Source organism: Peromyscus maniculatus, chromosome 4 (genome assembly GCF_049852395.1).
Source record: "Peromyscus maniculatus bairdii isolate BWxNUB_F1_BW_parent chromosome 4, HU_Pman_BW_mat_3.1, whole genome shotgun sequence".
Classification (NCBI taxonomy): Eukaryota; Metazoa; Chordata; class Mammalia; order Rodentia; family Cricetidae; genus Peromyscus; species Peromyscus maniculatus.
The window spans coordinates 77,849,459-77,870,733 of record NC_134855.1 but is presented as its reverse complement, the minus strand read 5'-3'; the positions used below and the strand labels follow the sequence as shown (position 1 = coordinate 77,870,733).

The 21,275-nt window shown below is 47.7% G+C and overlaps 1 protein-coding gene across 1 annotated transcript in view; it reads left to right on the top strand.

The window, feature by feature from the left end:
* Nucleotides 1–15,194, top strand: part of Prr5l (proline rich 5 like) — an 85,770-nt gene extending 70,576 nt beyond the window's left edge. Inside the window, exons 8-9 of the mRNA XM_042275798.2 lie at nucleotides 1,232–1,358; nucleotides 12,094–15,194. Coding sequence (XP_042131732.1) covers nucleotides 1,232–1,358; nucleotides 12,094–12,494 — 528 coding nt within the window. The 3' untranslated portion in view covers nucleotides 12,495–15,194. The remainder of the gene's footprint in view (nucleotides 1–1,231; nucleotides 1,359–12,093) is intronic.
* The last annotated feature ends 6,081 nt before the right edge of the window (nucleotides 15,195–21,275 follow it).

Genomic DNA, 21,275 nt, shown 5'->3' with positions numbered 1-21,275 from the left:
CTTAACCACTGAGCCATCTCTTCAGCTCCAGCTGCTGGTTTTCTAGGAAGCAGGTTTTTACCAGCCCCTTTCCCATTTTGGCTGCCATGCATTTATTTTGGTTGGCTTTTACCCAAGGCTCAGTGTGAGGGCTCTGGCCCTGCTGGCCCAGTTCATGCTGAAATCAGACTGAGGACCACTCTTCCTCTCTTCTCTCCTGGACTTTTCAGTGCTCTTCCTCCATTTTCTAACCTGGTAACAAGTTACTGTCACGTGGGCTTAGAGCCTGGTAGTTAGTTGGCTGTGTTATACTAGGCAAGTTTCCTAAGCCCCCTCCTGGTCTTTATTTCTGGTCATTGGAAGGATTGCTCGAGACAGGGTTTCTCCATGTAGCTTTGGTAACTGTCCTGGATCTCACTCTGTAGACCAGGCTGGCCCCAAACTCACAGAGATCCACCTGGTTCTGCCGGGATTAAAGGCGTGTGTCACCACCGCCCAGCTCACACGCAGTGCTTTTGTGAAGTGCCTGTGTGCTGTGGGAAAGTCCTCCACTCCTCTGTGGGTGGCATAATTGTTGGACCTTGCCACCTGCCCCTTTGGAGCCAGAGTTAGGACTATGCTACATACACTGTCCTGGGAGAACCCAGATATTGTTCTTAGAAGGCCCAGTTTCTGGTTTGTTTTTTGAGGCAGGGTTTTTCCACGCAGTAGCCCTGGCTGTCCTAGAACTTCCTCTGTAGATCAGGCTGGCCTTGAACTCAGAGTTCCACTTGCCTCTTCGTTTCTGGTTTAATTAATCTCTCATTTTCCACTCAACATCCTTACTGATTTTTCACCTCAGGGCCTTGCATCTTGGTTTTGTCCTGGGTTAGGAAAAGCTGTCATTAGTGTTTTGCTAGGCAACCTGGCAGAGGGGCTGAGGATTGGGGACTGCTGCCTCTGAAGGGGTCAGTGCAAGCTCTGTCCCCATGGCCCGTGGACCTGGGAGAGCCACCCAGCTCCAAGTCTTGCATTCATCCTTCCCCTCCCTCCTGTTCCTCGTCTCCATTTCCTGTGTTCCTTCATTCTCATCCATTGACTTGGGACAGACGACCAGCGCTTCTGGCCTGTTTCCTTCATTCTAACCACCAGGAGCCTAACTGTGACCAACACTGCCTTGTACCCAGAGGAGGGCCACTGGGAGGTGCTGACAGGTGTCCACCGCTTCGACACTTCTCACTAACCTTTATCTGTCCTGGGTCTTTATTTGTAGAGTGTTCACGAGCCCACAGGCCCAAGTGAGGGCTATCTGCAGCTGGAGGAGCTGGTGAAGCAGGTGGTGTCTCCCTTCCTTGGCATCAGTGGGGACCGCAGCTGCACAGGCCCCACGTACTCACTGGGTAAGAAGATCATAGCTCTGAATTCCAGAGGCTTGGGGGTAATCATTACCCCCAAGCTACATGGGTACTGAGCACCGACTGTCTGCCTAGCGCTTTGTGCCAGTGAAGGCCGGTGCAAATCTTGGTTTGTTAATTACAGATGTTCCTAGGCCATGTGGCAGCAACCCTGCCCCTCTACCAGTCTTTCTCAGAGACTGATCCCGGCCCCTGTAGTGGTTCCTGTCTTATCCATACCTTTGATCGTTGAATGTGCCTGGACATTAATTTTCTTGTATCTAATACCAGAAACTGTGTGTGTATGTGTGTGTGTGTGTGTTTTTTTAAATTATGCCAGCCTTAGTCTGGGTTACTATTGTTATCATCAAACACCATGAACAAAAGCAACTTGGGGAGGAAAGGGTTTATTTCACCCACCATTCCATGTAACAGTTCATCATTAAAAGCAGTGAGGGCAGGAACTCAGGCAGGACAGGAACCTGGAGGCAGGAGCTGATGCAGAGGCTATAAAGGGTTGCTTTTTACTGGTGTGCTCCCCGAGGCTCGCTCAGCCTTCCTTCTTATAGAGCCCAGGACCACCAGCCTAGGGATGACACCACCCACAATGAGCTGGGCCCTCCCTCCCGCAATCACTAATTAAGCAAATACCATACAGGCTTGCCTACAGCCAGATCTTAAGGAGGCATTTTCTTAATTGAGGCTCCCTCTTCTCAGATGACTTTAGCTTGTGTCAAATTGACATAAAACTAGCCAGTACAACACCCTCCGTTCATATGAGTGGACACCACCCATTATATTTCTTCCCTTGACAGCAGCTCGGCATGTGAAGCTACCATGTTGCTGTCACGGCCAGATCTTTCATCCATAGGTACTGCAAGGTCTTTCACCGCAAGGGTTGGGGTTCCTGGGTTTGGGGATACATTCTTCTGTCCTAGTCTCTTTAAAGTATCCAGAGGGGAGTCAAATCTGGTCCTTCTCCCAGTGACAGCACAGTCTAGATGGTCTCAGAAGTGGCTGATGATGTAGTACCATCTACTGTAGAATAGTTCCCGATAATACCACGGTCTTGGTGGAAACAGCCCTGTGAAAGGCTTGTGATAAAGACTCCGGTCACTGCCTGAGATGTAAGCACTTAACGTGCAGACACTCACTCGCTTATTTCTGTCTTCAGCGTCTGCAGTGGTGCCCGACATCTAGCCATGCAGCAATACAGCAGGTATTCGAGCATGATTGTTAGATGCATGCAGGCAGCTGTACTCCCAAGACCGGGCGGCCGGCACCCATAGAAGGGTGCAGAACAGGAAACATCACCTGGATGGGAATCTCTCAGCGGCTCTCTTTCTGCTGTGGTAGAGTTGTCCTTGAGCCAAGGAGGCAAGGAGCAGTCTCCAGGAAGCTTGCTGCCCCTCCTGGGTCTCTCGGTGTAGCAGGCTGAGCCTTCTGCTGGCAGTTTTCCTGGCCCTGGTCCTGTCTCTCTGGGGGTACCAGCTTCACCTCATCCACACACTGGAGGAGGCTGGCTCCAGTCAGCCGACCCCCAGGTCTTTCCACAGCCTTGATCTCTGCTCTCTTCCTCACCCCCTTGACATAAGATCAGAAAACTATTGAAGGAGGACAGCCTCCCACCCTCCGCCCTAAGCTGGATGCTATATTGCTGCAGTCTCCATGGAGCCTACCCTCTTTATTACTGCCTGGGCTCATGTCATTTCAGGGATGGGGACCCAGGGAGATGTCAGGATGCCAGCAGGTTAGCTGAATTATGCCAAGAACTCTACCATAGTCAGGGCCTAACGCCAACAGAGAGGAAGAAAAATAACTTTTCTTCAACCCCCATAAGCTCTTAGTTGGAACAGATCCCTGTAATAGATTAACGAGAAAAACAAACAAGTGTATTGAAACATGTGTTCTCACATGCAGGAGAGAATCCAGGGAACAAGTACTTTTCAAACAGTTGGCTTCGAGTCCCTGTTTATGTAACATCTTTAATAAAGAACAATAATTTTTTTGAGAACAGGGTCTTAATGTAGCCCAGGCTGGCCTCAACCTTACTATGTAGCCGAGGATGGCCTTGAATCTCCAGCTTGGGCCTGGTTCTTCATTGCCTTTCCTTCACTAATCTTTCATGTTTTAAGAATTACTGTATTGTTTTATGTGTATGGGCTTTGCCTCTAGGTATGCACTTGTGTGTCTAGTGCCCAAAGAGGCCAGAAAAGGGCATTGACTACCCTGGAGCTGGAGCCACCCTGTGCTGCTGGGAATTGAATCTGGGTTCACTGGAAGAGCAGCCAGTGCGCTTAACTGCCACTCCATCTCTTCAGACCCCCATTTCATGTTTTGAGGAGGCATATTCTGGTTTCCCAAGCCTGAAACAAGGGTAGATATAAGAACTCCACGAGGAGCTAGCTACCTCTGGGTCTCCAGCCCAAACAGGAATAATACACACTTTTGTCAGATAAGGCGAGGCCTGAGACTTTATTCTTGTATGAAAGACAGTGTATTTTTTAAAAATTACATTTATTTTATTTATTTGTGTGTGTGTGTGTGTGTGTGTTTGTGCGCATGCGTGCACTCATGTGTGTGAGTGTGCATGCTCATACCTGTCCATCCATCCATCCATGCCACAACCCTAGTATGGAGGTCAGAGAACAGCTTATGGGAGGCCATTTTCTCTGGTGACAGGCACCTTTACCTGCTGGGCTATTCTGCCAGCCCAGTCCTTATTTTCAAAAGGGACTTTGTCTTAAAAGGGACAGAGGGTGGCCATGATCCTATTTGAGCAATTTAAAAATTATTGTTATTCCAGTTAATAATAATCTCAGCAGATGTGTCCTCAGCCTCCCTGCCAGGCACCTTGTGTTGCTGCAGATGTGCTAGTGAGCAAAATGGGATCTGTTCCTGCCCACAGTCCAGTGAGGGCCAGGGTAAGGCAGGGAGTCACCTGTGCATGGATGCTCTGACGGGGAAGCACAGGGACCCCCCAGACAGGACCCTGGGGAAGGCTCCCTGCAGGAAGTGAGGTCTGTTTGGGGAGGTGGGGGATGTGCAGGAGTTGGCTGGGAGACTGTCCAGTCAGGGAGGACCACTGGGAGGACCAGGGGGTCGTGGGAGGGCCAGAGGATGGAGCACTTGAGGAACGGAAGGAGCTTCAGAGGTTCGGAGTCACTAGTGGCAAGAAATAGTGCTGGTCACAGGCCATATAGTAGGCCCTGTGCTGGGCGGGCTCTGGAGTAGGGTCACCATTCCTGCGTTATAAGGGCTAAAGTCGCTGGGCTCTTTGAGTTAGGACCCCAAAGCTACGATGTTGGAGTTTCTGCAGCTGCCCTTGACAACCCCCCATCCCCCCAACTCAACACTGTCAGCATTGAGGACAGGAGTTCATTGGGGCGTAGTAGTATGGGTGATCCTGACTTTCTATCCCTTCATCCAGGAGGTGTCCCAGGCCAGACCTCTGCATGCTAAAAGCTGAGGTGACCTTCCCTACCCTTTGGGGACAGAGACCTCTATTGATGGTGAAAGTCCCATTCATTCAGTCTGGGTATTAAAGACAATAATTGAGGGGTTGGAGAGAGGCTCAGAGGTTAAGAACACATACTGCTCTTGCAGAAGACCCAAGGTCAGTTTCTAGAAGCCACCACAAGCCACTGTAACTCTAGCTCCAGGGAGATTACAACACCTCTGACCCCCGTGAACCATTCACCCAGGTGCACACCCACACACGGACACACATATATACACATAATTTTTTAAAAAAATGGACAGTGAAAAAATTTGAAGAGTCACGAGAGATCCTTTTATCTGGGTCAAGGCTGTGCCGTGGCTCCCGAGACCAGAGCAGCATGAGATTTGCCTTCAGCCAGTGGCCATGCTGCACACTCCTGTCCAGGCTGTTGGCAGGTGTGCATGGCCTGAGGAGGGTGGTGCTGCCGTTTCTCTTGGGGTCCCTGGGAAATGCCCCAGCTTTGCAGGCCAGAACGGTACTTACCCTGTATCCCTGCCGTGTGCCCTGCATCTTCGACTCCAGAGATGCTGGGGCCATGACTTACTGCACCTGGATCTGTACCAGGACAAGGAGTCTTGCTTTAGAACAACAGATAAGTGATCTAATCCAAGGCCCCAAATGGAGCGTGAGCGTGAGCGTGTGCGTGTGCGTGCATGTGGTGTGCAAACCCGCCCCTCTAAAGCCTCATTTTTTTTTTTATTATTATTACCAGAGGACAATGGCGGTATCAGGTGAGGAAGGCAGCGTGAAACTAAAAGAACAGCAAACACACACTGGAGGCCTGACCCAAGCGCTGCCTTTCACGTTACCCAAATTCCTGAGCTGCCTGAGGTTTCCTGAGCCTCTCAGGGCCCCTCCTCTGCCGCAGACTTTGGAGGCTAGATTCCTCCTTCACAAAAGCCCGAGCCTCCCACACCCTCCCTCCTTTGTATCCCTGAGGCCCCTCTGTAGCCTGCCCCGTAGCTGGACACTAGCTTCTCTGCATGACAAAGGCCGTCTGGGCCTTTCAGGTTCGGGGCTAGAGCAGGAGCCCTCAATGGCTTCGGTAGGCAGGGGCATTCTGGGAGCCGAGAAGATCAAAGGCCTGTTGGGGAGCCAATCCCCCAATAAAGGACCTCCCTACGCAGGCTTTGCCTCTCGAGGAGTCTGAAAGGAACTGTGATGGCTGGCTTTCACAGGGATGAAAGGCTGGCTCGGTTGGGGGCCTGTGAGCCGGGAATAAAGGCTCTGCCGGCCCTACCTTGTGGAAGTCAAGGAGGAAGGGGACGGGGCCTGAGAGCGGGTGCCAGCTGAGGTGGCAGACCAGCCTCTCCCTGCAGGAGTGCCCCATCACCAGGACAGCCCAGTCTTTAGGTCTCAGGTGTTCCTAGGAAGACAGTCACAGCCAGTCCCTCAGTGGGAGACCCTGTTCCCTTTCCTCTGGGGACATGGGACTACCATCCCTGGTACAAAGAAAAAGAGGGGAAGAAGATAATGAGCCCAAGGGTGGGAAGCTAGCTGCCTGCCAGGTCCCTGCCTTTGGTGTTCAGGCTTCCCAAGGAGCCCCGGTAGGGTTGACTGATGGAGTCTCACCGTTCTGCTGACTTATCTGAGGATTAGCTCTGGTGACTGGCAGCTCACCAAGGAAGCACTGTGTGCCAGGACACTTGGTGGCGAACCATGAGGCTCCTGTGGCCTTGGCTGTGCCAGTACCGTCTTGGGAACCCAAACGTTCTTCCAGAAAGCAGAGGCCTCTCTTGCAAGTCACTGCAGGGTAAGAGAAGAGGCCATGTGGGAAGAGTGGGGCCTTGGTGACCAGTTGGGTCAGGGATCCGCTGTGTGGGCTGGTGTTAGTTCCTACCTTCTGTGACCCGCATGCGGCTTGAACACCAGCTCTGACCTGCTGGGAGAGAGCAGGAGGAAGAAACCGTGCTGAGGGCGGGGCCAAGCAGTGTTATGCCATGTTGTATTACGGACCCCTTAGGGGCAGCTTGTCCCCCACTCTTCCTCCATGTGTGAGGTCACCCACTAATCTTTCCTGGGACTCCAAACTGTTATTCATTAAGTGGCTCTGTTTATCGTGCGAGAAAAGCCACAACAAAACCCACTATAAGAGTTTATTAAGGGAAGGGAATCGAAGGGTGATTAGGTCTATGGAAAGATCATGCAGGAAGAAAAAGGGCAGAGGGATGAGGAGTGGGACCCGCCTTTATAGATCCCCCCCCACACATGCGAATATAGATTACATGATCACAGAACACAAGGACAGTAAGCAGGACGCAAGGCCCCGGGATGCCAGCGCATGTGGGGTCATCCGGGAGTGGCTAGGAATTCTAACACAAACACTTGTCATGCTGTACTGTCATTAGACTGTGCAAGGCAGGGGACACATTCTTCTTTGTACCCCAGGCCCTAGAGAGGTCTGTGTGTCTCCAGTACGCACCTCAATCTGAAGTGCTCTCTCTTCAAGACCTCTCTTCAGGCAGTAAAGTGCTGGCCATGCAAGGACTCAGACCTAGTCCCCCAGAATCCACGTTGAAGACGTTGAGCTTGGTGGTACACCTTTAAGCCCAGGTACAGGATCGCTGAGGCTTTTCCGGTCAGTTGGTCTAACTGAATTGGTGAGGCCCTGGTTCAGCGCGAGAGCCAGTCTCAAAAGAATAAGGTGGAGAAGTGATTGAGAGAGATACAGATGGCAGCCTCTAGGCCTTCCTTCGTATGCATGTCCACACACGTGTACACATATATACCACACACACACACACACCCCACACAGGATTACCTGGGTTTCCAGGATACTCGCGTTATCTCTGCTCTGACATTTGTCACATTGATATCAGGGAAACTGGGATCCCCCTTGGGATTCTTGAGCTCATTAATAAAATAATTTTAAGAGAAAGTTGAACAATTTTATTGGAGTTGAAATGAAAAACTCCTATTAGCCGAAATAAATAAAGGAAGGAAGGAAGGAAGAGAGAAAGAGAGAAAGAAGAAAGAAAGAAAGAAAGAAAGAAAGAAAGAAAGAAAGAAAGAAAGAAAGAAAGAAAGAAAGAAAGAAGGAGAGAAAGAAAGAAAGAAAGAAAGAAAGAAAGAAAGAAAGAAAGAAAGAAAGAAAGAAAGAAAGAAAGAAAGAAAGAAAGAAAGTCAGGTGGTGGTGACTTAAGCTTTTAATCCTAGCACTTGGGAGGCAGAGGCTGGTGGAGATTTCAGTTAGAGGTCAGCCTGGTCTACAAAGCGAGTTCTGGGATAGCCAGAGTTACACTAAGAAACCCTATCATGAAAAAAAATCCAAAAATAAAAGGATTCAAAGTTGGTAGGGGGTGGAGAGTGAGTGGATCTGGCTTGACTTAGGGAGAGGGGTTGGAGGTGAATATGATCAAAACATCATGCATGGAATTTCAAAGAATGGAGAAAAATATTAAAAGGAAAAGAAAAAAAAATCCAGCACAGGCAAGCTGTAAATCTCAGCCTGGGGGAGGAAAGTGGAGGAGGCAGGAGTCAGGGTGCGGCCATGCTGTTTCAGTTACTGGGATGGAGGTACACCGCGTGGCAGCAAGCAGCCACATGACAGGGCCTGGAGCGTTAGAGAAAGAGCAAGGAAGCCTGTGGTAGCAGAAAACATACTTGTGTTCCAGTCAACATCTCAACATGAACGGGTGGAGGCCAGGAAAAGTTATACCTTCTCAGAAAGGTCGGCAGACCCAGCTGAGCTTCAGGCAGGGGCGGGGCTTCTGAGAAGGAAATAGAGCATCTCACCGAAGGGATGATGATTCTGCCTATCTCTTTAGCATGGCTCAAGTTGACCCTGCTTTGCTAGGGGTAATCCTTGGCCAGGTCATAGACCCTGGCCAACTAAAATAGTAAGTCTCTCAGCAGACCAGAGATGCTTTCCTCTTGACCAGAAGCTTTCCTGTAATGCCCCGTTACTGCTACTCAGACAACCTGACCTCTTTCTGAAGCTTCTGAAGGCCACAAGCAGGAGCTCTGCTGTGGGGCCCCAGACTTGAGTCTTTGTAAGTAATTGTGACTGCAGACTTCATGTTCATCTTCTGCCACACACAGGAAGGAGATGGTATTGGGGAAGCATGTCCTGGGCACAGTACCCAGCGCTTGTTGGGCACCCAGCACATAGCTGTAGCTGGACTTGGACCCCCAGCCTCTGCACAGTCAGTGCAGCATTTGGCAAAGTGTTGTTCTGGAAGTGTCTGCTGAAGGCTAAGGCAGCATGGTTCCACACACACACACACACACACACACATACACACACACACACACACACACACACACACACACACACACACACACACACCAAGACTGTCTCAGTCTCACTCTGGCTTCAATTCTCAGCTCTCTTCAGCTGCAGCCAAGTGGCCTTTTGTTCATTCACTGCCTGTGGAAACCTTCAACGACTTGACTGCAGTGAAAAATGGACGATGTCCAGAAAACCCTCAGAGACACCTTTTCTGGGCTCATTCCAGCAGGTTGAGGCCCGTGAAAACTCCTGCAGCCAGAGATGCAGTATGTCTCAGCGACGCACATTGAGTCTACATTCCCTCAGCTTCCCCTGTGTCCTCTCCAACCCCAGCCCCTGCTCCAACTCTGTCCTCTTCATGGATGGCGGATCTGTTCGTCTCAGGTTTTAGCCACATGTAACAACTCAACCCCATAGCAGTGTGGTATTTTCTTCCTCAACTAGAGGACCACCCAGCTCCTGGGAGTGTATGTGTTCACAGCTGAAGCGGGAAAGCTCCTGTCTTCTCTTGGCTCTGGCTTCTGCACACACCCTACCTTGGCAGATCGATGCCTTGCCTCAGGAACAGAGAATGACTTCTAGTACATGGCCTCTGAAGCTGTTGGGCCCAGCTTCCGCCAGGCTGATTGTGCGTTTTCCCTACAGCCAGCCCACAGTGCGTGGTTGTAAAAGTACTGTGAGAAATGAGTTGTTCCCAATGGCAGTGTTTCGAGGATGGTTCTTTAGCTGGGCCCTTGCTGCTGTGAAGTCTTTGGTGCTTCTGTTGAAGAAGTGTCCATTTTTATGATCATGAAAGCAGCCCATGGCTGTTCTCAGAAACTGAGAACACTAGGAATGGCTGTTTCTGGGGGGACAAGTACTATGCACAGATTCTTTTTTATTGTCCATTGGCTTTCCGTATTTAATTCCTTCTCCAAGACACCAGCCTCTTGGTGAGCACCCATGGGTAGGGTGGCCTTTCTTATTACCTGAGTTCAGAGGGTGCTGGCTCAAGTCACCTGAGTCCTGCTCTTCCACAGCCCATCCCATGAGTTCTGTGGTATCAGTGACTGGTGTCCTGAGCCCATTGTCACCTTCCCCTTCATCTCTGTGGGTCTCTCTCCTGTGAACCACCTCTTTTCTGTACTCTGATACTGGCATTCACTTTTCCCATGTGTCTCTGCACCCTCTCTGGCTTTTTCTCTGGCAGTAGCTCCTGCTCCACCTCCTGCGAGGGCCCTTTCCTGAAGCACACCCTCTTCTGTCCTTTCTCATGTGACACATAGCCTCTCCCATGTGTCACAGAGACTTCCATCTGTCATCACAGGGCCCTCCTAGGACACACTTAGCCAACCAGGATGGGCACAGCTTCATTGTTCCTATACATCGAGTTCCTGCAAGGCTGTGACCCTGGGGCTCATCCAGCGACTTGCTCAGGCTGTTCTCACCATTCAGAATGTTGCCCTTCTCCGTCCTCTTCAGGACCTTCCACCACTCTATATGTCTCCAGTGTACGTCCTCGGCCAGGTTTCTGATGGTCCTAGCCATTTTTCCCCCGCCTGTGAACCCCACTGGCTTGTCCTTCCCACAAGGTGCTTTGCCTGTAACATTTCTTGGTGGCTTTGTATGGGTGCCAGGGAAAGCAGGGTCCGGAGTGGTGCCAAACTCATCGGAGCCCCAGCTTGACTGTGCTCTGGCTCTGTCCCCTTGGGTAAATTCCTACCTCCCTGATACTCAGTTTTCTTCTCTTTAAAGTAGACACTAACAATGTCTCCATATGCTATGATTTAGGTTCACTTTCTAGCAGGAGTCCAAAATGCATACTAAACATTTTTAATTTTTTTTTGTGGCTATGAGATTTGAACCTAGGTCATCATTCATGCTAGGTAAATGCTCTAGCATTAAGCTACACCACCAGCCTTGTCTAAACTCGATATTTTGAGACAGAGTCTCACTTGCTCAGATGGGCCTTGAACTTGCTCTGTAGCCCAGGCAGGCTTTTAACTTGAGATCCTCATGCCTCAGCTCCCTGAGTAGCTGGGACAACAGGCTTGTACCACAAAGCCTCATGCATATAAAAGCTTCCGCTGTTTCTGGAACACAGTGCTGAAAAAGCAACAGTTGTAGACCCCAGGTTGACACTGGGAGTCATCTGAGTACGCTTCACTTTATGCATGGCCACAGGGGCTCTCGGTTGGACCCAGAGCTCACTGATACAGACGGGTTAGTCCAGCTGGGTAGCTTGCTCCAGGGATCTCCTGTTTCTGCCTTCTGAGTGCAGCCACCATACCCACCTGGTATTTACATGAGTTCTGGGCATCTGAACTCTGGTCCTCACGCTTCTGCAGCAAGTGCTTTATCCACTAAGTTATCTCCGCAGCCCTTGGGCTTTTGTTTGTTTGCTTGGTTGGTTGGTTTTTGGTTTGAGTTCGTTTGTTTTGGGTTTTGAGAAAGGGTTCCTCACTGGCCTGGAACTTGCCAGATAGGCTAGGCTGGCTGGCCAACCAGTACCGAGGATCTGTCTGTCTCCACTTCCTCATCTCTGGACTTGGCAGTTCATGTCACTGCATCTGGCCTTTTTGCTTGGATCAGACTCAGGTCCTCATAACTTGCAAGGCAACCATTTTCCTGAGACAGAGACACCCCAGCCCTCCTGACCCTGCAGACGTCACCTTCTGAGCAGGGTTCTGAAGCCCTGGCTAATGTGTAAGTCTTCAGAGAAGAGGGTTTTTGTGGAATTAAAGGTTAATTCAGTGAGGCTCAGGCAGCACCTGGAAAGGGGGGCGTGAGTGTTCACTCCATTCAAAAAAGTTTTAGGTGAGCATTTATTGTGGGGTTCTGGTTGACTGGATACAGGATCTGGTGTAAACAGGTAAAGCTGCGTGACATGAAGATGGTCATGTCTTCCATTGTATTCAGTGAGGCCCCACCTAAAGCTGTCCCCAGAGGCTCTCCCTCCCTCTTCTTCCATTTTGGTCACTGTGTTACCTTCCCCCAGTCACAGCCATTGTTGCCTTTTCCTCTTGCAGCCAGGAGGCATTCCAGGATCCGGCCCAAGGTGACTGTCCTCAACTATGCCTCCCTGATGACCTCCGTTGGACGGCCACTGAATGAGATGGTCCTGACTCCGCTAACAGAGCAGGAAGGAGAGGCGTACCTGGAGAAGTGTGGCAGTGTTCGGCGGCACACAGTGGCCAATGCCCATTCGGACATCCAGCTGCTGGCCATGGCCACCATGATGCACTCAGGGTTAGGGGAGGAGGCTGACAGTGAGGACAAGCACCTGCTTCTGCCGCCCAGCTTCCCACCGCCACACCGCCAGTGCTCCAGTGAGCCCAGCATCCCCGATAGCCCCGATGAACTGGAACTAGAAGATGGAGCAAGTGGCAGCCAGGAGGACTCCGAGATGAACTGTGCTTCCCTCAGCTGAGCTGACATCTCCAGGATTTCCGCATCCCTACTTTGTAGCCTGGATGAGGACTGTGTGGATGTATCTCCTCCATGGATCACCAAGGGGCTCTTGTTTTGAGTGGCACTGCCTTATTTCTTAGGGCACAAGCCAAGTCTCCATGCCCCCGGGAAACACCTGTAACCCTCCCCACTGTGGTGTCTGTGACTAGCTCCTCATGCCACTGTTCTCCTGACTTCCAGCCTCACCTGCTTCACCTGGATCCTCTTCTCTGGGCCCTTCCCATCCTATTGGACTGGCTGATGCTCCTAGTATATAATGCTCTGGCATTACTGTCGCAGAAGCTTGGACCACACATGAACATCTAGAATGTGCCAGCCCTTGCCGTTCCCTTAATGATCCATGAAGCAGAAGCCAAGGGGAAGAAGGAGTAGCAAAGGTTCTGTATAACATGGAAGTCAACTATAGCCCTTATCACTTACTTTAACTGCAGTTTCCTTGAAAGCATTATCCTACTCGTGGGTGAGGGTCCATCCTTACGTATGTCCAGATGTCATGTGCTGCCTACACAAAGGGCTTTAGCCTAGCAGAATCTCTGTCTTGGACTCAGCCTCAGCATGTTCCTCTCAGGCTTCTTCCCAGTCTCCAGGAATGAGCCTTCTCAGTCACTGGTGCCTTACTCCTCTACTTTCAGGAACTGACTGACCACTTTCCTGTTGTGCATAAGACAGCAACTGACCTAGTCTGTACCTGGATTTCACTTGAATTTGTAAAACGTGTATTGTTTAAAAAAACAAAAAAAAACAAAAAACCATGTTCGTGAATATTTGCACATAGGACCTTGCACTGCTCATTTCCAGTGGAGTGTTTGCAGACTAAACACAGTGGGCCCTTTCAAAACGTGCTGAAATAGCTCAGAACAAAAGGCTGAGTAGCGGACAGGACTCACATACCTCAGAGCTCTGGGGGAGCCAGACCTGTGTCTGGAATGACCTGTGTTCTAAGTGTCTTGGCTTCTAGGGAAGGCTGTGCCGGAGTCAGAAGATTGCCTCTTGAGCAGAGAAGTTGAGTGACTGGAATGCGTCTGGGCTTTTACATGGACAGAGAGACATGGGCATGTGGGCACGTTTTATTTGGAGGAACATTTATTCTCTGAGATTACAGAAGTACGCAGAAATGTCTGGGATTCCTGTCATGTTTGTCTCATGATGCTATTTGAGGCAGCTTGCTTTGTTACTGTGCTAGGTCCTTATTAATGTTCTCTTCAGGTTGGCGAAGGGGAACTTTTTTGTCTATGTTGAACCTCTGGCTTCCTCTTTATAGTTGTCTGTTGGTCTTGCTAATAGAAGCTCAGAAAAACATAGAAAGTTTCTCCTGATCCTGCTCTTGACATGTGCTGCCCTTTCAGGATCTGGTCAGTCTTTGGAAATTTTGTTGATGGAATCTCAATATATAACCCACCAATAGAAGAAGAGGCCATGCAAGCTCATCTAAGCCTTGATAGTGTCACCCTTCTGGGCAAAGATCTGAAATATGACCATAGCTGTGCTTTGGATGCATTCTACTTTAAAAATCTAATTTTAAAAAATGTTTTAATTTTGTCCTTCCAAGAGAAAATGACAGAAGAGAGATGTCTACCTGTCACAGAAGTGCCTAAATGTCACACACTGTGCTCATGCACTTGCACACACACATGCACCCATCCATGTACACACAATGTGTGAACCCATATATGTGTATACGCACGCGTGTGCGCGTGCGCACACACACATACACACAACACAAAGAGAAATGTTCAAATTCCTTTGAGAATTTTAAGCAAAAACTCATCTTTCTGTATGGGGTGTCTAAAGTCTACAAGTTGGGGGCTGGAGAGATGGATGGCTTGGTGCTCAAGGACACTTTCTGCTCTTACAGGAGACCAGAAGACATGGGTTCAGTTCTCAACATCCACATCAGGCAGCTAACAGTTCCAGGGGATCTGATGCCCTCTTCTGTCTTCTGAGGGCACCTGCATTCATGTGATGTGCATATATATATGCATGTGCACACACACACACACACACACACACACACACACAAAAGAATTTTTAAAATAATCTCCATAAGGTAATTAATGTGTGTTAGTGGGCAGAACATTGCAGTTTATTTAACTTAACTGATGGCTAGGTCCTTGTTAGTACACCAAGCACACACTAGAGATTATTTACTGATCCAGACAAAGGAATTAGTCATCTATGGGCTTGCTTTTTTCATTGATAAGATTAACAGTGCATGTTTTAAATATGCCTTTTTCCGTATCATGGATGTCTCTGTCATGGACGGCAGTTGTCAGGATAATACATGGACTCTGGTATAGAAAGTGTACAGGCTGTTGAATGTCATTGCTGCTGACTTTAAACAGTTTACAAGTTTCTCTTTGGACAGACACACCTGGTGTTAGTACAGAAATATCCCAGACTGTACACATCAATATTTTATGGCATTTGTTGGCTTTGGCCATCACACCTATTGCAAGAGTGTCATCTGTAGCAGTTTTAACCAGTCCCCACCCCCCACCCCCATGCCAGGAAGATTCTTGGCTATCATCTATGCCAAGGGGTTCCCTAGGTTGTTTAGTGGCAGAGTAACCCAGCTCTGGGCTCTGAGTGAATCACAAACTAAACTTTTTTATTGTCTGTGTTCAAAATAGATACAATAAATGTCGCTTTGTTTATGCCACGGGTGCTGCGGTGCAGAGTGCTTCGAGTGTGTATTGCCTGAATTTGCAAGCACAGTAAAGCTGGCCACGGTGCATTCTGCCCTCCACACTCCCCGCACTGCCCATGTTCGACCTGCTCCATTGTCCTGTCACCTCCTCTCCAGAGCCAGGCCTTAGCCCTTGGTTTTGTTTTGTTTTTTTTTTTTTTTTTTGGGCCATCTGGACTAGGTAGGCAAGTTTTTCTGGAGAAGCATCTCATCTGTGGAAGGTAGAAAACACTAAAAAAAGCCCTTCAAGAGATTTTCCTTCCCAAGTGTTTGACCTAGAGGGAATGCTTACTGTATTATATTTATTATGGGCTCCTTGCATATTCCTTTTTGGTTCTATTTGACAGAAGAAATTTATAATGTTTTATTCTCTGCATAAATACTTTTAGAAGGGCAGTATTAGTTTGAGGCCTCAGAAGGATTAATAAAAGTGTTTGGAGAGGTGCTGTCTCAGCTGATTAATTATACTGTAGTTGTACTGGTAGATGGTCATTGGACATTCTACCTCAGTGGTGATGTGAGGCCCATAAGCAGAGGAATGTGGCTAGTCTCTGCAAGCTGCATAGGCAAGGAAACATCCCTGGGAGCTCCCTGAAAGGAACACAGCCCTGACACCTTGGTTCTAGTCCAGTGAGAACCATGTCAGACTTCTAAGTTACAGAACGATGAGATTAACACAATGTGTTGGCTTACAGTCACTGGCACATCCATGGCATCATGGTATACCACTGTGCACATCCATTCTCATGGCAAGTTACCCATTATACCTAGGGGAAGCTTCCACTGCATAAGCACTTTTCTTGGTGCTAGGAATACGGTGCTGGAAAACTGACCGAGGTGCCTGCTTCCTCGGAGACTGGAGTGGCTGGAACCCAAACCCCCAGTCTAGTGTAGCATCTTGCTCCAGGAGGCATCCTGGCTTGAGAGAAAAGGAAGAGCAGAGCAGCCAAGCCCAGAGCGATGAGGTGAGTGATGGTTTCATGGTTGCCACAGAAGCTGAGGATGGGCAGCTTCCAAAGGACATGGACAAGAGCTGGGCAATGAGAGTCCAGTGTTCCTAGGTAGGGGGTTGAACACAGAATAGACTTGGCTGGTTTCCCCCCTCTTCCATGTTATTTGTTTAAGTGTAGCTTTAAAACTGAATACTTAAAGCAGGGCAGTGGTGGCGCATGCCTTTAATCCCAGCACTTGGGAGGCAGAGCCAGGCGGATCTCTATGAGTTCGAGGCCAGCCTGGTCTACAGAGCAAGATCTAAGACAGGCACCAAAACTACACAGAGAAATCCTGTTACGAAAAACAGAAAAAACAACAACAAACTAAAAAACAAAAACAGACAAGCAAAAACCCTGAATACTTAGTAAACATAATAATTATGAATTTAACAAATCATGTTATTTGCCATTAGTGCCAATAAGCAAGTTAAACACCCTTTTAAGGATTTTACATTTGTATGACAGATCTGATTATTACATTTATAAATCTAGCAGATTTTAGCAAAAATTTCTGAGCAGCCTTTGGATAATGCTTAGTCCTGTTTACGAGCTCAGCCCAGCACTTCACACACTTTCAAGTGAATGTACAGATTTAATCTACCTCCTTTAAATACCTCTGGTTTTGGCAGTAAGCAAAGGCATCCTATACCATGGAAGCTGATAACCTGAGCTTATGAGGAAAACTGGAAGTCTATTAAATGAGTTTATTCTACTCTGTGTTAACTTAGATGCCACCATTAAAAAAAAAAAAGTCATGAGTCTAAGTCAATTCCCAATTACATATTTTAAAGTGGACTTATAAAATTGCCACTAGTGGGCTTTATCCTGCTAAATATCATGTGTGTCAAAAATACCTGCTATATACAAGTCCCTTCCTGACCCCCAAATACTAGTCTGTGCTATTGGTCTCCTCTTCAGAGTCTGAATTCCAGCCCTCAGGGACCCTCTCCAGCCTGTGCTATGTTAGCAACTCGGGCTTGCCTCATTGTAGGGTGGGGGCTGATGCCTGGAGTGGCCACTTGTGCGAGGCCACCACATTCCCTCTTGGCTGTTTGGTTTTCTCAAAATCTTTCATTAAACCCTGTGCTAAAATAACAGAGATGGCTCAGCGGTTAAGTTGAAGCGTGCCTCCGTCTCTTCCCGAGGGTCTGTGTTTGGTTGCCAGAACCCATGCTAGGCAGCTTACAGCAAACTGTAACTCAAGCTCCAGGGGATCTCACACCCTCTTCTGGCCTCTGTGGGCATCCACCTACATGGCATACACATACACACACACACACACACACACACACACACACACACACACACACACACACACACACACTCACTCATATAAATAAACAAATTAATAAAATAACAGATGTGGCTTTTGCCCTCTTATTAGACCCTGACTGATGAACCAGGATTGAAGAATATATTCCCTAGAGAAGATCACAGTGTTTCCAGGTAACCAAGTTTACTCACTTAGGTGTGGACAGAGCTGGAGACACTCAAGGGATTCTTCTCACCCCATCTAAGGATCCTGCTATAATCTTGTGTAATCTTGGTGACTGCTCCTCAGCATTCTTGAGGTACAGGTGAAGCACAGGTGACATCCATCTGTTCCCAAGAAAAAAATGGGTCCCATTTATGGCTCTTTAATCAACAGTTTCATACTTTAGAAATATTCTCATAGGCCTTGTTCCTATAGAGTGCAACTGCCCAACTTTTCAGAATGCCTTTCTCACACATCACTCATTAGGTTGTTTTTTAATTTGTCTGGCTTCATGGGCTCAGTTTACTGATCTTTGAAAAGAATTCTAAAGCAATGGGAATACCTTCTTCAGTTGAGCAGTGTTCTGATTAGAGCCTGAATTCCTAAATTCTTTCATATTGTCACTCTTAACAAATCCAGTCAGATACCAGCTAAATATCTCGGATAGCTCTGTTGTCTGTAACTTAATTCTATTTTCTCTAGACTGCTGTAGGATCAAGTTTACTTGTCTGCCAAGAAAAGTGTTTCCTACCTGCTTGAGCAATCTTGAGCCGGACTAAATAAATGGAATCAGCATAAGGCCTTTGGTTCTTTGCATGGGGGAAGGCTTGTGTCAGATTAATTTCTCTGCCAAATAATGGTAAAGCTAGTGGTGAAAAAAAAAAGTATAAAGCAAATGTTTGAAAGAATTGGCAATGTGTCAGTCCAGGTGGCATCTGAGAGGGTCTGGTTCCTGAGAGGATGCAAACATGTGAGACAAGCTCAACCTGGTCACCCCCCCCCCAACAAAATTATGGGGTGACAGCAGACAGCAGCAGATGAAAAGCTGTGGCGGAGTGGGAGCTTGAAGAGAAAGTGATAGAGATGGATGACTAAAATCCACAGACAAGGTCTGCCTCCCATTAGGCTGATTCCTAAGCAGAGAATGTGTTACGGTTAATGTGCCAAGTGTCTCCCAAAGGCTGGATGTTGACTTGGTCACTAGCCTCTAGATCTGTTGAGAGACAGGGGACCACTAGGCGGTGGGACCTAGCAGAAGGAAGTCGGATCACTGAGGGTTATGCTCTTGAACGGGAAACTGGGACTCCAGCCTCTTCATCTTTCTTTTTGCTTCCAAGCTACCATTGAGTGAGAAACTTTGTTCCTGCCATGTGTTTCCACTGTGATGTACTGCTCACCACAGCATCCGAAACAATAAAGCCAAGTGGCCATGTGCTGAAGCATCTAGAGTGTGGGCCAAGACAACTTTCCCCTGCATCTCAGGTATTGTCATAGCAAAGGGAAGATAGCAGGGTACCCCAGACTACCAAATCTAGCTGAAGGGGAAACAGCAGCTACCATGATCAACAGATGAATTCATCTCCATCCTTTCATAATGTTGAGGAGATTCAGGTCCTACCAAGGCTGGGGACTTTGGCATACATTCTGGATTGAGTCTTACTCTAAGGATCACGGCCAAAACAAGATCCTGGAGTTAAACACAACTGTATTAGTAATTACATTAAATGCAAATGGACTAAATAAGTCAATGGAGAAACAAAAATGGTCAGAGGAGAGTAAAATTTTATGAGAGATACAATTTATTATTTGTTTATTTACCTATTTTGAGACAGAGTCTCACTATGCAGCTTTGGCTGTCCTGGAGTTCACTAAGTAGATCAGGCTGGCCTTGAACTTACAAAGAGATACTTGCCTCTGTCTCTTGAGTGCTGGGACTAAAAATGTGTGCCACCATGTCCAGCAAGAGACATGCTTTAACTATTAAGAAACAGGCTGATAGTATAATGATGGAAAAAGATATAGCATGTAAAAGTAACAGTTAGCAAGAGAAACTGGATGTTGCCAATTAGAAGGATGCAAATTTCATAATGATAAATGGTCAATTCAAAAGGAAGATATGAATTATAATACATAAATTAGCATTTATTAGTCATCAGCTATAGGTCAAGGACCATTATAAGTGTTATGCATTAGTTGTTTGGTGTGGGTCCTCTGAATAATTTTATGAAGCAAATTTTAGTGTCCCAGTCTTACTAGATGAGGATGTTAAAGCCCCAGTTCCTGAGGTCACATAGCTAGACAGAGGTACAGACAAGACATGATTCAAATCTGGCTTTGTCTGAGTTCCTGTGCTTATAGCCACAGTATCAAGACAATATGCCACTCTTGTAAAGACATGTAGGTCAATGGAACAGAACCGAGAGATGAGAAATCTTTGTATTTATAGTCGATTGTTTCTTCTTGTTGTGTTGTTTTACAAATGTGCAAGGCAGTTGACTAGAGAGCTGTTTAAAATAATTCAACAACTCATGGTTGTTGTTGACGCAAGATACTCATGCACACAGGTGAGTGTAGACTATTGCCAGCACCACACTTACAAATGAACTCCATGGGTAATAGGTTTAACATGAGAGCTAAAATGATACATTTTAGAAGAGGACAGGAGAAGACAGTTGAAACAATGAGCTAAGCAAAAAGCTCCTCCAGTCTGTAAAGAAACACATCATTAGCCTTCACTAAAATAAAAGAAAATTGACAGTTCAAAACACACCACCAAGACAACAGACTAGGGGGGAATACTTGCAAAATAGGTATTTGTTAAGGACTTGCAGCAAGACACACAAAGAATTCTTAGAAACAAGACGGTAAATTCAATGGGGAAAAAGCAAAAGTTGCGAACAAGAAGTCCACCGAAGAAAACGTGTAAATGGTTGACAGGCTCTCGTGACATGAAGACTGACTTTACTGGGCCTGGGTGAAATGTTAATTTTAAACCACAGATACCACTTCACACCTCCTAGAACAGCTGGGTACAGCAAATAAGACAGACAGTAGCAAGAGTTGGCAAGGATGTAAGCAAATGGGAACCTTTGTCCACTGTTGGCCAAAATGTAAAAATTGCTAGATTTCTAGCCAAGAGAAATGAAAAAGTACTTCTCTCTCTCTCTCTCTCTCTCTCTCTCTCTCTCTCTCTCTCTCTCTCTCTCTCTCTCTCTCTCTCTCTCTCTCCCTCTCTCTCGTCATGTATATGTATGTGGGACGCACACTACGCAGCTGCCGGGCTGACTTGGGCTCCCTGAGCGGCTCAAGCTGGCCTCACACACCATCCTCCGGCCTCAGTCTTCTGGGTGCTGGGATGGCAGACACATGTCATCATGCCTGGCTCCATTTTGGCCAGTTTTAAACCTACAGTTTTGTGGCATTAGGCAAATCACGTTGTCGTACAACTATTGCCACCATCCACCTCCAGAACGTTCCAGAGCATTGCCATCTTCCCAGCTGAAACTCCCCACCCATGCCGCACTGACTCCGACGGCTCCTCCTAACTGCCAGGCATCATGGTACTTGTAGTGATTCTACGTCATTCCTGTCAGCGGGGCTCTGCGGCGCTTGTCCTTGGTCATGGGCTCAATTCACTTAGCATGTCTCTAAAATCCCTCCATACAGCAGATTTTTAAATTTGTCTTTCATTTTTAAGGCTGAAGACAATTCCATTGTATGCATAACGTTTTGACCTTTCATCCAGTTTGGATGTTTGGGCTGGGTTTCCCACCCCCCACTTTTTACGCTTGTGAATGATGTTTTGAT